The following is a 17,379-nucleotide window of genomic DNA, read 5'->3' as shown; positions in this document are numbered from 1 at the left end:
TCTTTCCCTGGGCAAAGAGCAGGAGGAAAGTGGAATTCAATAGCTTGTGCTCATGGGTTTGAATTTTTCTCCTCACTTTGTAATTTTCTGCTTTGGAAGAGACCTTGCAAGTCCAAGTTTAGTTTTCAGGCCACTGTGTTGTATCATGTCTTTCATAAATAATCCAAGCCCTGTGTTAACACTGTCTTAGGTTTCCCTGCTCCCTACTGATCTTGTGAGAGGCTGTTGCAGAACTTCATGCTTGAATGCTCAGAACAGAAATGGAATGGTTTCTGAACTTGTTTGTGGATGCTTTATACACTTTGCTTGCAATGTGAGCATCACTCCTTAGCTGGGAGCCTTCCTGTGCCCTGAGCTTTTCCCTTCTGGAGTATTTCTAGGCTGTGTCCCCATTTGCAGTCTGGGCACAGCAGCAGGAGCAAAGTGGCTGTGTGTGGGACAGTGTTTTTGGGGTTTGTTTGGCCTTCTGTAGTCTGGTCCCCAGCGCTGCCTGCAAGGTGGCACCATGACTCCACTGCCTGTCTTGGGTTAGTGTAAAGGTTAGTTTAACCCTAATTTGCATGCAGGGTGCAAGCCCTCAGGGTGCTTGGCAGTGAGGACTAATGTGGTCAGTGAGGAAAGTAGGGGGAATAACTTTCCTGAGCCAAGTGGACGTGCCTAGGGGAGCCTTCAGCTCTGATTTCCTGGGTTGAAGTCAAGCTCTTAGTCTTTTTTTTCTGATTATCGTTATGGCCATTCATGGCACTTGGTTTAAAGATTAGAAATTGATCTTTTCAGAGTGGACCAGGCAGAAATGCTGTGTGCAGTTCTGGATGGAGAAGACTGGGAAATCGTCCCATATTCACTGCAGTAGTTCAATAAATCATTAAATAGCAGGGGATGGCAAGGGACAGAAATAATTTTCTTTCTTTTTCTCTTTTGTACATTAAACAGTACTGTGTATTTAACATAAAATTACTGAATTGCCCTTAGGATCACTTTAAAGGATTCACTTAATCCTTCCTTAAAGTCAAAATATGGGAGGTAAGGGGAAAAAAACCCATCAACCTTTTGCACTGAGGATTTGGATTTTTAATTTTCTTTAAGGTCAGTTGGTGACTCGATTCCTTACCCTGCTGCTGGTTTTTTTTTAGTAAATTTCCGTCAGCAGCAGAAGCTTCTGGCTTTTGAGTAATGCTGAACACATTAAAGCCAGTTGATAAATGACAGGGTTTTACTTGAATGTCAGAGTATTAGCCAAGACAAATTTGAGGGGAGATACACAACACTGAGCTGGTGAAATCATCCAAAAATGTGGCAATTGGCTTTGACAGGGGTTCACACATCTGGGTCAGGCTTTTATTACCTGCAAACAGGGAAGATAAAATATGGGTATGGGGCTGGACCTTCATTTCAATGCCATTTGGATGAGTTTTGGTATTATTTTGCAGGGTGGCATGGAACAAGCTTGTATGGGAGTAACTAGGTCTTCCTCTCTTCCTTTAGTGCCAGAGAGCAGTGCTGGCATTATTCCCAAGACCATTGAGGTGTCCCTCTACAAGGAAGGCAACAGCTTTGGCTTCGTGCTGAGAGGTTAGTGGCTTCTTCAGTGAAAACAAAGAGGGGACAAACACGGGCAGAGGTGATTGGGAAGCGGAAAGAGAAAAGTAAGAAGATGAATTTCATAAACCTCAGCTGAGAAGCAAAAGTGTGTCCTGCAGAGCATCCCGTGCAGCCTTCAAGGACTACTGGTTTCCTAATCCAGGGCAATCCATGCTTTCAGGCTGTGTCAGCTGTTACGTGATGAATGTCTCTCTTTTCTCAGCACGCTCATTCAGACTTCCAACCCTCCAGTGACTTATGGCTTTTCCACTTTGATTACAGGGGGAGCCCATGAAGACTGGCACAAGTCCAGGCCTCTGGTGCTCACCTACGTGAGGCCGGGTGGCCCAGCAGACAGGTAATGCTGGTGTTCCACCTCCAGCATTTGCTTTCACAAGACAGTCCAGCAGCTCTCACCATGCTCTTGGACATATGTTCTTTTTTTCCTCCTTGCTGGTGCCTCTCCAAGGCTTCTCAAGCTGGTGGTGTGGCATGGCACAGGTGGTGTGGGACCAGTGATGTGTGCAGAGGATGGGTCCAGTGCTTGTAGGCTGACCCATGGATAAATGTTATAAGCAGAAGCTCCTCTACTAGGGCTGCCACTTAATTAAACCTGTGCAGATGAAGAGCTGATGCTGTGTTAGAGAGCAGGAGGCAATCTGTCTGTTCCCATGCTTCTAATTGCTTGTACTGTAAATAACCCCTAAACTGTTGTTCCAAGGAGTGTTCAATTCCTAAAAATCAAATAAATTGGCATTTATAGAAACACAAATGTATCTACACAAACGTATATTAAAATATATACAAAATATACACAGGTATCAAATATGTGTATAAATACATATTGAAAATTTACCTAAATATAAAGAAATACATACATGTACACAGAAAAAAAAATAAAGTAGTAAGTTTTGCCTGTGGCTTCCTACAGGGAAGGTTCCTTGAAAACTGGGGACAGGCTGCTGAGTGTGGATGGGATCCCTCTGCACAGCATGACCCACGCGGATGCCCTCACCATCCTGCGGCAGTGCAGCCAGGAGGCCCTCTTCCAGATCGAGTATGATGTGACCATCATGGGTAAGGCCAGGATGGTCGTGGTGGCATTTTCTTTGACTGCCTGGAAAGTATGTGAAAGTGGAGGCAGCAGCTGAGATCCTCAGTTTCAGTGGAAAAACTGCTGAGCACTGCACTGCTGACGTGGGTGTAGGGGGTAGAGTTCAAAGTTGGCTTAGCTGAATGCATTTTAAATGCCCTTATCCCATGATGTGTCTTGGTGGGAATGATGACTGATTTTAGAGGAAGGGGGAAAAGGGGAGTTTCTAATGTAGGCAAAGAGGGCATAGAAGCTGCAGTCCAAGGGGGCTGCAATGTTGGTGCTTTGCCAGCATTGCAAATGCTGCTGTTAAATGTGTGCAGGGGAGTGAGCTGCAGGCAGGCAGGGACTTGATGTGGCTGTGGCTTCGATTCTGAATTTTGACCCTGCTTAAGCCTGAAGCTATTCCCTTTCTTAGAAATGTTGATTCAGATCTGTTCCTGAAATAAATGAGGGGTAATCAACTGATTTACCCCATATAAGACAGAATTTAGTGGAGGACAGAGGGTGGGTATTTATAAAAAAATGTCCTACACAGTAATTATTAAGTTTGAGGGTTTGGAGGGTTGGTGTTTGGTTTGGTTTTTCTTTTCGTTTCACTTCTAGTTTCAAGCTCTGGGAAAGGGTTTATTATTAGCTGCTGTAAAGTCATTTTAAGCTGGCTTAGTGACACATGCTGTTACTACAGGGAGTGTCGTTGATGAGTTTAAGGTTACCACCGAGTGCAAACCTGTGTTGAGTTTCCCCCTGGAAGCTTGTTGAGCTGTACATTAGATTTTGATGTTGCATATGAGTCCCCAGAGGGCTTTCTGCCTTCACTGGAGCCACAAGCTGGACAAGTTTGAAGTCTCTTCTGCACATCTCGCAAGCCAGTCCAGCATGTCTGAGCCTAGGATCCAGTGAGGAGTAGGAGTCTGTGATACCAGGTTGTGTTCTGATTCACCAATGAGGAGGGAAATCAAAAGGAACTGCAGCTGAGAGGATTTAATACAACCCCACTGCAAAGGAAAGAGAGCTGAGAATGTCAGAACTTCCTTCACACAATATGCAAGAGGGCTGCTCCAGGAGCTCCTTGTGCCAGCCCTGAGGGCTTTCTGCTGCCTTTTTAGTCTCCCTCCTCCAAGCTTTCCTCCTCCTTTCAGCAGCATCTCCACAAGTGTAGAGTGTTTCCTGGGGGAGGGGGCTGCCAGGACCTGGGCAGCTGTGTGCCATGGAAGCATGAGCTCTGCTGGGAGAGTTGGAAGGAAAACCTGACTTCTCAGCAGTTGCCTGCAAACTAACTGTCTTCTGCTGTGCTACAGGAGCAGCTTCTCTTCAGAAATTGGCTGGTACCCATTAAAAAGAGAGGACACTTAAATGATGGAAACCAGAAACTATCCAAACCCTCTTCTCTACCTTTCTATGTGATTGTGGTAATTCTTCAATGGTCAGTAAGGGATGTCAGCTCCTTTTCTCACAGGTTGGCTGGGTTGGCCCTGCCTGGTGAGAAGGGGAGGGGCAGGGTTTAGAGGGGGATTTTGCACAGAGCTGTCAAGTCTGAACAGTAGCAAACAATTACTGGTGTGTGGGAAACTAGCTTTGTTGGGTTTTGTTGTTTGTACAGTCCCTTGGTGCCTATGCTGCAGAAAATTGATTGTTTTAAAACCTGACTTGGAGCAAAAATAGCCATGAAGGTGTCTTGGTATTTCTTCTTGAGTGACTCTCCCACCTAGAACTGTTAAGATTGAGTGAACACAGAGCAACGTCAGGGTTTTATGCAGTGATTCTCCATCTTGTGTTGCTATACAGTGGACCACAGCCAGATACTTCCTGAGATACAAAAACAACCCCTTTCTTAGGTAATTCCTGCATAGGGAATGCTTCTCCTCAGCCCTGTAAAGGGGTAAACTTGTCCTGCTTTCTTTTAAGGCAAGATGATGCAGAACATGTAGCTTCAAACACTCTCTACAGACAGTTCTGCCAGGCAACAGCTAATAACTGCAACAGGAGACGAGTGCATTATCCCCAAATCACAACTATTACAGACATTCTCTTTACCAGCCGTGGGAAGATGATGTGGGAAGGGAAGAGCAGGTGCTGGAAGTAGCGTGAGGATGTTACTAGCCTGAAGGGAACACTCTGAATTCCCATTTTGAAAGTTTGGTTGAAGGAACTAGGGGGCAAATGGCCAGAAAGTTCACTCGGTTCATTCAAAGGACTGGGGCATCCCCATGAAGTGGTGCTTGGCCTGTTCATCCTTGGGAAAAAGATTAGCTTTTTGTCATACTTGCTTTCCACTGCAGGCACAGGAGCTGGGGTGGTGTGGGTTGAGCCTTGAGGAGGGAAAGTTGTTTTTTTTGCATCTGTCCATGGTGAGAGACCACAGCTGCTGTGGGAGAGTGTTGAATCATGGCACTCCCCAGCTGGCTGTGTGGTTTCCCAGCCAAAAGTGTCACTTGCAAAAGTGAGGATGAGCTGTGTGGGGTCAGCCCTGCTCTTGGTGTGAGGGACATGGCAGCTACTTGCTACCACTTCCAAGCATCCCCTGGCTCTGGGGCTTCCAGTGGAGAGGCCAGTGTAGGAAGGGGCCATGGCAAGCTTTTAATAAAATTGCCTGATATTTCTCAAGGCCACCAAAGGAATTAAATTATTTTGCCATTTCCGTTTAAAAGGAGTGGGAAGTGGGCATGCAGCTCCCTTGGGCATCGGGAATGTCTCTGTCCTTTGCTGATGCCAGATAAACATTGCAATGGACAGATGCTTCCCTGTGGTGACATCATATCCTATGATTGGCTTTTTGTCATACTTGCTTTCCACTGCAGGCACAGGAGCTGGGGTGGTGTGGGTTGAGCCTTGAGGAGGGAAAGTTGTTTTTTTTGCATCTGTCCATGGTGAGAGACCACAGCTGCTGTGGGAGAGTGTTGAATCATGGCACTCCCCAGCTGGCTGTGTGGTTTCCCAGCCAAAAGTGTCACTTGCAAAAGTGAGGATGAGCTGTGTGGGGTCAGCCCTGCTCTTGGTGTGAGGGACATGGCAGCTACTTGCTACCACTTCCAAGCATCCCCTGGCTCTGGGGCTTCCAGTGGAGAGGCCAGTGTAGGAAGGGGCCATGGCAAGCTTTTAATAAAATTGCCTGATATTTCTCAAGGCCACCAAAGGAATTAAATTATTTTGCCATTTCCGTTTAAAAGGAGTGGGAAGTGGGCATGCAGCTCCCTTGGGCATCGGGAATGTCTCTGTCCTTTGCTGATGCCAGATAAACATTGCAATGGACAGATGCTTCCCTGTGGTGACATCATATCCTATGGGCTTTTTAAAAGGGGGGGGGGAGGCAAACCACAACCCCCCCCCCACCCCCCCAAAATAAACTGGTCAGACAGAAACTGGTGACATTTGAATACGCTGTAAATAAGCTTTAGGTGCCATGACACAAGGCACTGGGCTGCAAGCCTTTAGGATTGACTCATGGAGAGTAGAAACTCTCTGCCAGATATGACAAACAAGCAAACAGATTTGCTGTGTCCTCCTTGCCCTGCCCCTACACCTATTTGTTTTTAGGTTGGAGATTTTTAGGCCTGCAGGGCTCTCCTGCTGCTAGAGTGGAGGGCTGGTAGTGTCCCATAAATGGGTGACTGTTTGGTGTCTTGTTAATTTAGTCAAAACTACCTAAAAAGAGCAGAATTCTTCAAAAAGGTGAAGAGTTTATGATTGCATTTGGTTACTAAAAATGTTGTTTCTGAAGATGACATCTGTACTTTCCCCCCAGCAATATCAGGAGGTGTTACATCATTCATCCAGCAAAGGGAAATGGGAGATTCTGGACTCTGAGTGTCCACTGAACAAACATGTATTTTGAACAAGTTCTGTGATAGCTGTGCCTCAGTTTCCCAAGCTGTAAAATGGTACCATACTCCTCTGGAAAGCACAGTTTATTGCTTGCAAAACGTTTTCAAACCCTTCCATGAAAATCTGCATGGCCATGTAAGGCAGAACACACACCTATGTGGCTTTTCTGTTCCTTGGTAGCAAAACCCTAGAGAAATTACACAAGCTCCTGTGTTGTATTAAACTGCATGTCACTGGCCTCAATGATGCTCAATCTGCAATGGTGTGAATTTTGGCCCTCAGTACATGCTGAGCAGCATTTGAGTTTAATATTTCATGAGTGCTGAGCCTCCAAACCAACTGCTTCCACTCTCTTGGCTTGTGAGAAAGGACCTTGCTTTAAGTAAGGTGAGATTTGCAATGAAACACAGGAGAGCTGTGGGTGCCCTTTCCACAGCTGCTGGATGAGGTTGCAGCTGTGCCTGGTGGTGCAGAAACACCTCCTGCTGCTAAAGCAGCAGCACCAATTGTCTTCCTACAGCAAGGTTATTGCATGGCCTCCCCTGGCCTCTCCCTGTTTCTTTTTAAATTAGCCTGGGTGTAATAGCCCCATGTTAATCATGCCTCACAAATATTGCTAAATTGCAGACTCCTGACCTTTGATTTGAGCCAAACCTTTTCCTAGAAGAGGCTTGGCTGCCATTTCCCCAACAAATGCCTCTGCAAAATGGATTCAGAACAATTCTCAACCATGCCACTGGAGATGAGAATTAAAAGAGACATTGGGGTGGCCCATGCAGTGGGAGGAGGGACTCTGGGCTGGAAGCAGGACTGTGATTTCCTACAGTGTTATTGATACTGAGGTCCTGGCATGGGAGAGGGTACCTGTCTTGCTGAAATCTGCACAGGGAAACACTCGACAAAGCCAGGAACTTGGATGCTGGGTAAAAGCAAGAGGGGCAAGTATTTGCCTTGCAAGAAAGGCCTACCACTCCATCAAGGCTTTTTCCAAAATTTCCGCCCCCCACCCCCCCTCCTTTTCCCTTCAGCTGAAGAAATGCAAGTTTCTGTCCCTGTTCAGTGGGTATGGGCTGGACAAAGATGGGCTGCAAAACCAAAATATAGCTGGTATTTGCTGTTGGGAGAGATCCTCAGTCTCTTGGTGCTTCCTTTGCTAATGAAGGCTTCAGTGTGCTTTCTGCAGCCTCTAGCTGGGTGCTTTGTGTACCCTTTGATTGCACTAGGGCTGTGCTTTTTGCTAGGGCCTGCAGGTCTCCCCAGTGAATTTTTTCAACAGAACATGAACCGTGTTTTGTTGGAAGCATTGCATAACCTTTAACATGGCTGATTCCTCCTCCTTCCTCCCCTGGGAAAATGGCCACTATGAGTAGACCAGACCCTGACCATTCCCAGGGGTATATGCTCTATCTCTATATACTGAGCATCTTCAACAAATCTCAAGAAAGACCTTGCTATGGCTTAGCTTGTGAGATCTGTATCAATGCTTCTGTTTATTATTATTAGAGAGCAAGAATGAACCATGCATCAAATTTTGAAGCCAAGAAGCATCAGCACTTTTAGTGGTGCATAGCTTTGGAGGAGAAAAGCCTTACTATGAATAATTAAGGGCTGAGAAGGCATCAAGTTCTCAGAGCTCTGCTGGCCTTTCCTTTGAAGTGGACAGCTGTGTTTCCAGGAAGTGCTTTTGTGGGGAGATCAAACTGCACATGGTGTACTGGTTGTGGGGAATCTGGTGGTGAGAACACACTTGTGAATCCACCCTCTTTATGCTTTTAGGTAATCTGGAAGCAAATGTGGCAAGTCAGCACTATTGGCCAACCCCCTGCATTTAGAAGTGGGAAAGGCTATATAAGAATTGTCTTCAGATGGTCTCTTGTTTTGCAGATACTGTAGCAAATGCTTCAGGGCCTTTGCTAGTTGAAATAGCAAAGACTCCAGGGTCTACACTAGGAATCTCCCTGACGACAAACATGCACCGGAACAAGCAGGTCATTGTCATCGACAAGATCAAGCCAGCCAGTGTGGTGGACAGGTACAGATCTGAAGAGTCTGCTCCTAGCTCTGCTTTTTCCTTCTCTGCTTCTTTTTTTGTCCTCTTGTTAGTTTTATGCCATCCTTCCCTGCCTTGCCTTGAAATGGCCATGTCCGCATGTTCTTAGCACTAAGTGTACTAAAAATATCTGACCCAACACCAGTGGACACTCCTCAGGGGAAAAAAGGTAACTCAGTGCATGTGAAAGCTGAGCTGTCTTAAAATCTTCAGGTCTGACTGCCCTGGAGCTGTGGAATGGCAAATACCTATTCTGAAGACTTCTGGCTGGAGCTTTTTTCTGATGGCAAGACAGCTAGTCACCCTTGTCGTGGGGATGCAGGAAGGCAGACCATTATGTAGCCCTACCTGTGCTTAGTCCTGTTGCTGAGCTGAACTGCTGGCTCGTAGGACTTTACACTGCTGGGTGAGCCCTCAGCCATACAGATTAGCTCTGAGTGGGCACTTCTGAAAACATAAAAGATCTTCCCCAAGACACCAGCATCAAGCATGAACCATCTTAGTTGATATTTTGGGCAGTGCTTGAACTGGAATTAAAATATGTTATGAAAAAAAAATCACCTGTATTCACATAATAATTTGCAACTGGATTCTCTATGTTTCTGCTCTCAGCAGTAAGGATGTGGATTTTTGGCCACGTGTATAATTACATCTCTTGCTGTTTCCTTTGCAGATGTGGCGCGTTGCATGTTGGAGACCATATTCTCTCCATTGATGGCACGAGCACAGAGCACTGCTCTTTATTAGAGGCAACTCAGCTTTTAGCTGCTACTTCAGAAACTGTCAAGTTGGAGATATTACCTGTTCACCAAAGCAGGCTGCCTTTGAAGCCTCCAGAAACAGGTGTGTCCTCTATACAAACACCGTTGGTTGCCGTCAAAAGTCACTCGAGGTCCTTACCGGCTTTCTTGCTGCTTTTGAATGCTGGCAACAGACTCCATAGAGAGACATCTGTGGAGGGCAAAAAATGATGTTTTGATGAAATGCATGTGATTAGATGACATTCTTCAAGGATGTGAATAGGGAAAAAAAGTAACATCTGTGCTTGAATGGGGAAACTGGAGTTGGGAATCCCAGGGTTTTGCAGAGCTGAGTGCTGTGCAAGCTGCTTCCTGCCTAGCTCAGATAAGAGCTTTAATGGAGGGAGAGGAAAACAACCTTGGGGGTGGCAAATGTATTTCCAAGGTCAGTTTTCATTTGCTGATGCCTGGTAAGGCTCTGTAATGGACATGCCCATAGCTAGGCAGGATCCTCCTGGTCTTCCTTAGGAAACAAAGCTGTAATGTAAATGCTCATCTCCTATACCATCCTGTTTGAGCAGCCAGGGGTAGAGTGAATGTATCTATAGTTGTTGCTTCCCAGCACCCCCCTAAATAAATACTGGGAAAAAAATTCACCCTTGCTGAGCATCCTTGCTGCCCACCTTTAGTTTCTCCTTCCACACAAGAAGCTCACTCAGATTCTCACATAAAATTAATTGAGAACATAGCCTCAGTGCTAGTAGATCTGTTGCAATGCTTGCCTGCAGTTTTTTAACAGTCTGTACTGGTGATCTCGTAATTTGGTGCAAAGCACCAAAAGGCATGACTTTTAAGTACCAGCCCCTTTTGTAACCATTTTCAATCACTTGTCTCTCAGGGACATGCATTTTAATAATATTGCTGCACAGTAGCCCTGGGCACAGCTATTCTTTCCATTCTTTTCAAGAGCAGTTTGGGGACAGGAAGAAAATATCTGTGTTGTCTCCTTTTGCATGATGCAGTAAAACATAAAATCTAATAACATCTCCATGTCTAGAAATAGATCTCTTACACCTCCAGCATAATTCAGGCAGAATTAAAGTTGTTTAATGAAGGGGATGGATAATTTGACCTTTGTGCTCCACAAAAAATGGAAAGCTATAATCCTTTTTCAATGGCTGTTAAAATGAACTATTCTCCTCCTTCCATTAGTGCTCTGGTCCTGATCTGCTTTCAGAATATATGCATTCAGCAGCAGCTCAGGAGGAGGATCTGTGGAAGAACAGCTCGGTGTGTTCAGAGCCTTTTTCACTCAAACCCTGAACATCAGATCAGTTTGCTGTGGCAGAAATTCAGAACAGAACTTAAGAGAACAATTACAGCACATTAATATGAAAAATAAGGGATATTACAATATTTTACGTTCTTTAACATGTGAAGGATCACAAGGAAGGATGTTCATCATCCACACAGCTGTTAGGAGGTAGTGGTGTGTGGTTCAAGCCCAGTGCTTGGGCTTTCAACTCCACCCGTGCCGATGGGCATGGGAAAGGGAGGTGGTGGGAACAGAAGGGAGAGCGTGTTGGGCAAGGGGAGCAGCTTACAGAGCAGTGCTTCTTCCTGGTGCAACCAGCCATGGCACTGTGCAGCCCATGGTGAGCAGCTGAGGAACCACACCAGAGCTGACAAACAGCATTTGGACCAGGGAGAGGGACTGCCTTCTGCTCCAGTCACCAAGTGCCAACTCCACAGGCTGCTTTTTCTGAGTTTAGGGAAACAAACAGGCAGTAAGGAAAAATGGGCCATGCAAAAGCAAACTGTTGTGGTTGGCAGGAGTGTGAAGCCTGAGGAAAGCAGCAGAGGAGAGCAGACCGTGCAGACGGGTCCCTGTTCAGCACTGGCATCACTGTGTCCTTCCAGTGTGTGCCTGCGTGGGGCTCCTCACTTCATTCTTTCAACCAGCTTCTTGTGCAATCAAAATCCAGTTATTGAGGAGGTGGAGAGGGATCTGAAGCTGCAGCTGCTGTGCAAAAATACTGTCTAATGCTGAAACATGGGATTTGTCAGGCTGATTTTGCTTTCTCTGGGGGCATTTGGAGAGTTTGTCTGAGGATTATGCCCTGCTCACAAGATCAGCAGGAGCGGATGGTGCCCGGGAGCGGTGCTGGGATGGATGGATTTCCTCAGGCAGGGATGATGTGCAAAAGCTTGCAGAAGGCTGTTGTAGGTTTTTATCACAGAATTGTCCAAAATCTCTTCTCCAGTGTGCTGACAGCTGAGTTTCGAAGGCACTTCTTTTCTGTTGTCAGATATGAGCTAAGAATATATAGACAAATGGGAGTTTTTTAAGTACTATAAATGGATTAAGTTATTTTGTATATATGCCCATAAGCTCTGTCCCTCACGTTCAGAGTGCTTAATTTTCTTAAGAACTTTCCCTTTTGTTTCTACATTTATTAATTTTATTTTTGTTTTTGAAAGCTGCCTGGCTCTGTATTTACTTTTGGATCCACAAAATAGAAATGCTAGAGCTGGAAGTCTATTTTTTAAGAGCTTGATAGACTAAGTGCTAAACTCATTAAATGCTTAGAAAAGACTAAATATAATCACTATATTGGTTGGAAAACCTGACCTAAATGATTTGATGCCTGTGATGCACACATACAAAATGGATTTCTGCTGTTAAAGGCACTAACAGCTGTCCTTTAGACAAGATCTCTGGATGGACTCACTAAATAAACTGAGTTCCTGTCTAAGTTTCACCCTCAGAAAGCTCTGGCAGCATCAGTGCTGGTGGCATTTCTGCCTACTTGGAAGGCACAGAGCCTGGAGATGTCGTCTTGGAAAGGTGTTTGCCAGTCAGTGCAAGTGGTTGCAGGGTTCAGAGCTCTGAGGTAACTCATGGCTGCAGTGATGCTTCACTGTGAGATGCTGTTCATGCTCAGCTGAATAAAAGAGGTGCTTGCAATCTTGTTTGTTAGCCAGCAGTTCCACCAGGAAGAAAATAGATCCAGATGGCATGATGCAGTGACTTGGGAGAAAAAACCCAGTGCTGCTGGGGAAGGAAAACCTAGCAGACCCTGTGCTGCCCAGGGGCAAAAGAGGGGCTCAGTGAGAACAAATAAGGGACCCATACCTGGGAGGGTGTTTGAAGCACTTCATGTGAGACTTGTGGCATCGTGACCTAATGTCACAAAGCCACCGTTCCTGGGACAAGGGGTTTCCACACGATAGATGTCACGCTGCAACAAATTTCTGCTAACCTGTCAGCCTGGGATTAGGGTTGAAGCTAAAGCAGTTTTGTGTCATGTTAGTGCTCTTTGCCACAGTGTTGGCATCTTTTCCTGTGTCTGTGACCCCCTGCAATTGTCTTTAAGCAGTGGTGTATAAAATCCCTTTTGTTCTGATGAGCTGGAGGCAGCTCTCCACTACTCCTCTCTTTCATCCATGTGTGCACCCTGTGATGGATTCCTGGCCAAGTGCAGCCACTAAACAACCAGACACTGAAGCCAAGCAAGGTGCTCAAAGCAGGTGAGGAAGGCATTGAGCCTCGTCCCCAAGAGAGCAGCTCCAGCAGCAAGGTGGGAAGCAGCACGAGGAGGTTTCCCTGGTGCTGTTGGGTAGCAGTGATGGCCTCTGTTGGAAACTTGTTGCTGGAGGGAGCTTCTGCACGTCGCACAACAGACTGCAAATGGTAATGACATCTGTGAGCTGCCAGCGTGGCTTAGTCAGGCTGTTGGCTCAGGGTGTGGAGGTTTTTTTATGGGGAAGGGGTGGATTTCTGCCACTTTGCATCAAGTGTCATGAGGTTACGTGGGGATGTGTTTTCACTGCTGGTGCTTGACATACTGTGGCTAGGTCCTGACTTGTTCAGAGCCAGACTTGTTCAGAAGCTTTTCTACAATTTCCTGGCTTATGTTTTTACCTTTTCTCCTCCCTGCCTGTGGTGATTTCTGCTCCCCTGGGTGCCATCAGTCAAGGTGCAGAAGAGCGACCACCACCACTGCTGGGACCCCTGTGTCAACTACTGTCACACCCACCACCCCGGGCACTGCAAGACACCCACTTGGAACCAGACACCTGGACAGGACTACTGCAAATGTAACCTCAGTGCACAGTGTTGCCCCCATCCCTGAGCATGTCCCTTGGTGTTCTGCCCCTCCATTTACTTAATGCCCAACTCTGGAGCCATGCAGGTGACCCATTTCCTCCTCGATCACCTGGGGCTGTTTTCACAGGTCCAGTGCTGAGGTGCCAAAGCAGTCTCTGCAGCTCAGTGCATGCAGACCTAGTGACTGCAGATGGGCAGGCCCATGCTCTGACCCCACCCCCCAGTGCCCATTTCCTAGGGGCAAGGGAAAAATGAGTTGCTGTGGGACAAGGAAAGGTGGCTGTGGTGGCATTTAGGATCATGATACACCAACACATCCAGCTCAGCCCTAATGACTGCACTTTAGCAGTAGGATTATGACTGCTTCAAAATCTGCCTGTGAGCCCCCCTCTTGTGGGAAGTGGGTGCTGTTCAGCCTCAAGTTTCTTGTATTACGACAGTAAGAGAGGGAGGAAATGCTACACTGAGTGTTGGGAAGCAAGTAGGGCAGCCCAGTTGTCCAGCAGCTCAAGTTCAAGATGTGGATTTTCTTTCTATGTGTTTATGGCTCATTAATGCCATTGTGCTGCCCTGCTGTTGGCTGCCCTGCCTCCCTGACACATTTCTCACCTGGTGGCCTGGATGCTGCAGTGACAGGCAGTCACTGGAGTTCCTGCACACCAGAAAGCAATTTCCATCTGGAGTCCAAGCCCACTCTCAGTGCTCTTCTGGAGCTGCAAGACCAGGACAAGCTTCTCACCATGTTTTGAGCCCTGCAGCTGGGAAGAAGGAGCTAGTCCAAGCCCATGAGCTGTTTGCTGATCTTCTGTTAGGTGAACCTGCTGCTGCACTTCTCTACACACATCCTTAACACACTCTGTATTTCCCCAGCTCTGGTGGCTGCCAACTTCTCATCTCCCACCATGAACACGCAGGGCTTCCCCTGCCAAAACTCCAACACGCTACCTCGCAGCTCCCACCCCATGAGCCCCCGCACTACCATGCTGAGGAGGAGGCAGAAGAAGAAGGAGCACAAAAGCTCATGTAAGAATGTTGGTGGGCTGGGTCTGGGTTGGACAGGATGTACATGCTTGCCTTGGTGTCCTTATTATCCTTATTAGCTCAGGAAAGATATTTCCTTAGATATTTCCTACTGTTAGCTGGGGTAGGACTGCTGATCTCAGCACTGTCTGTGCCCCCCTCATCCTTGGTCACTCTCCAGCACTGCCAGACCAAGGTCTATGACCAGATCTGCTATGTTGACCATGGCTACCCTGACCTTCTGCTTCTGTCCTCTTCTCAGTGTCACTGGCCTCCAGCACGGTGGGTCCCGGCGGGCAGATAGTCCACACAGAGACAACAGAGGTGGTGCTCAGGGGAGACCCTTTGAATGGCTTTGGACTTCAGCTCCAGGGAGGCATCTTTGCTACTGAAACCCTGTCTTCCCCACCTCTCGTCCGTTTTATTGAGCCTGACAGCCCGGCAGAGAGGTTAGAGACCTTGCCCTTGGATGCTGATGGTGCTGCTACTGAACATTTCATGGTTTGGTTTGTTTTCTCTCCTCAGAGGCTCATTTAGATATTTCCTATCATCCTTGTAATATCTCCCATTCTTCACTGGGCATGGTTTACTGTCACTGCCATTTCTGCACCCGTCGGCTGACCGTGGCCTCCCTCGCATCCCAGGTGAACTCTTGGCACCAGCTGCAGCTGTTCTGGGAGGAGGAGGAAGGGAGCGAGTGTGTGTCTGTGTGAGAGAGCCATTCCCATTCCTGGTTTGGGTTTGTTTTGTGGTTTGTTTTGTTTTGTTTCTCTCCTTTCTCTTTGAAAGATGAAGCTTTTGTCTGGGTGCAGAAGGGGGAAAGATCTAAACAAGTGGGTCCAGCAAAGTGCTCTTTGCCTGGTTTCACTGCAGCAGAGCCCAGCTGCATAAATTGGCCTTAAAGCCAAGGTTTTGAACTGCAGAGAAGGGCTCTGGTGGAGGATCAGGTAGGTGCTGCATTTAAGCACTCTTGCTTTTGGCTCTGTAATGCAGGGAAGAGAGCAGAATAGAGGAGTGGCATTAACTGCTGTGTGTCACCCCTGGGGACACTGGGAGCAATGACTCTTCTGACATCTGAGCCTCAGCTTGGGAGCTCTGGTCGAACATTTCCCAGTAACCTTCCTGCCTGGATTTAAAGTTGGCTCAAATGCCTGTGCACTATGATGTCCCTGTCCTCTAGCAAAGGTTTTCTTACTAAACGGGCCCAGCGTTGCTTGAGCTCTTGTGGGGTGGAAAGGAGAACTGGCTTCATTAGGCAGATGGTACAGAGAAGGAGGAGTGACCTGGCACTTACATCCCTGTGCCCGTTTCTCTTCCCACCTGTGATTTCCACTGGTTGTCCATCCTGCCCAGGGCTGCTGGAGGTGCAATGAAGTGGCAGTCCTCATCACCTGCTGTAGACCCTTCTCGGGGAGAAGTCTCTGAGGGCCTCATCAGCATGTGCTGATGGTTGGTGTCCCCAAGCCAGCCTGGGTAAACAGCATGTGGATTAAAACCATGGAGGAGCAGCACATCTGCAAAAGGAAGCACAGATCCCAGCATGCAGACTGGTCTCAGTGTGGCAGCTTCTCCAGGTGATGGATGCAGACACAGGGAGGAGCCTGAGTGCCTGGAGCTTTTGCATGTGGGAGTACAGGGACAAGGATCTGGCACAGGAAAAAGTGTTTTCCTGAGTGGTACAGGTTAAGCCTTTTTTGTTGTTGTTGTTTGTTTGCTTGTTTCCAAAGAGGCTTTAAAAACTGAAGTGATAGAGTTTTGGTGTTTTTATCCTCTATTACCAGGTTGAATTTGGCTCACACTGCAAAGCACCAAACTCCTTTTATAAATCAGGCAGCAACAAAGCCTGCTGCCCCAGGGGAGGAGGGAGATGTGCTGAAATCCTCCTGGCTTTGCTTTATCCTCTTGCCAAGCCTGGAGCAAAAGTGAAGGCTTGCAGTGCAGTCCTGCTTGGCTCTGATGTGTCACACCACACTGCTCTCCCTTTTGGCTGCCCACCCAGCAGCATTCATGCTCTCCTGGCTGCTGCCTTCTGGTGACAGGGAGCGATTCTCTCTGCGTGTGCAGGCTGAAATTAATTTGGGGATTAAATCTCTGCTGTGTGTTTCTTCCTCTCCTAGACCCTGCTGCTCTTCCTAGCTGGCAGGAAAACACCGTCTTTCCTCCCCAGCTTGAAGTGATAAGTGCATTGGGTTTGCAGCGAGGTGAAAAAGGCAGTTTTATGGTTTCACTTCACTTTTTGTTTCTTACTATCCCACAGAGCTTGTTTGCTCCATCCTTCCTAGGTACCTTATTCCCTACCTTCTCGGGGTTCTGCTGTAATTGCATTAGAGACATTTTTCTCCTCTTTACCAGTCCAGACTCTTGCCTGACGCTGGGCTGTGTTCTTCCTGTGCTGCAGTTTGTTGCCCTTTGCGGTGGGAATGAAGGGATCAGGTTCACCAGCCTGGGTCTGTCCTGTGTGTACCCACACTACTGTCCAAGACCTGTGACTCTGAATGTGCTGTTACACAAGGGCATGATCCACAATCACTTTGTCCAGCTGACTCGTGGAGGAGCTGCCTCTTGGGTGTCTAGCAAATTTGAATGCTACCAGGGAGCAGGCCAGCATTGCCCTTTCTTCAGGGAGGCTGGGATGCCTCACATTTATTTTCTGCTTTGTCCTAGATTGTGGCAAAAACTCTCACCTCCCTGACTGTAATTTCTTTTACAGCCAATAGCCTCTAATAGACCTCCCTTCCCACCTGTTGTTTTGTTTCCTGGGTGCAAGATAAAGCATTCAGGCTCCAAATGAGACAGTGATTCAGCCCCTGTGATCAGCAGGGAGGGTGGAATATGAAGATGCCTGATGTCCCCTCTTGGCTGCCTTGAAACACATAACTTATTTGTCCTTCCTCCCCCAGCTGTCATTGACAGCAGTGGGAGAATATCTGCTTTCTCCATCCTAGTATCCAAAATCAAT

General features: G+C 47.2%; 1 protein-coding gene across 1 annotated transcript in view; it reads left to right on the top strand.

The window, feature by feature from the left end:
* GRIP2 (glutamate receptor interacting protein 2) overlaps nucleotides 1-17,379 on the top strand; it is a 58,659-nt gene that overhangs the window by 5,718 nt on the left and 35,562 nt on the right. Inside the window, exons 4-11 of the mRNA XM_009999292.1 lie at nucleotides 1,486-1,572; nucleotides 1,864-1,939; nucleotides 2,513-2,658; nucleotides 8,384-8,531; nucleotides 9,223-9,392; nucleotides 13,265-13,390; nucleotides 14,271-14,423; nucleotides 14,683-14,926. Of these exons, the coding sequence (XP_009997594.1) occupies nucleotides 1,486-1,572; nucleotides 1,864-1,939; nucleotides 2,513-2,658; nucleotides 8,384-8,531; nucleotides 9,223-9,392; nucleotides 13,265-13,390; nucleotides 14,271-14,423; nucleotides 14,683-14,926 (1,150 nt within the window). The remainder of the gene's footprint in view (nucleotides 1-1,485; nucleotides 1,573-1,863; nucleotides 1,940-2,512; nucleotides 2,659-8,383; nucleotides 8,532-9,222; nucleotides 9,393-13,264; nucleotides 13,391-14,270; nucleotides 14,424-14,682; nucleotides 14,927-17,379) is intronic.

This window comes from Chaetura pelagica, unplaced genomic scaffold (genome assembly GCF_000747805.2).
Source record: "Chaetura pelagica isolate M959 unplaced genomic scaffold, ChaPel_1.0 scaffold316, whole genome shotgun sequence".
NCBI classification, from domain to species: domain Eukaryota; kingdom Metazoa; phylum Chordata; class Aves; order Apodiformes; family Apodidae; genus Chaetura; species Chaetura pelagica.
This window is presented reverse-complemented; position numbering and strand designations above follow the sequence as displayed.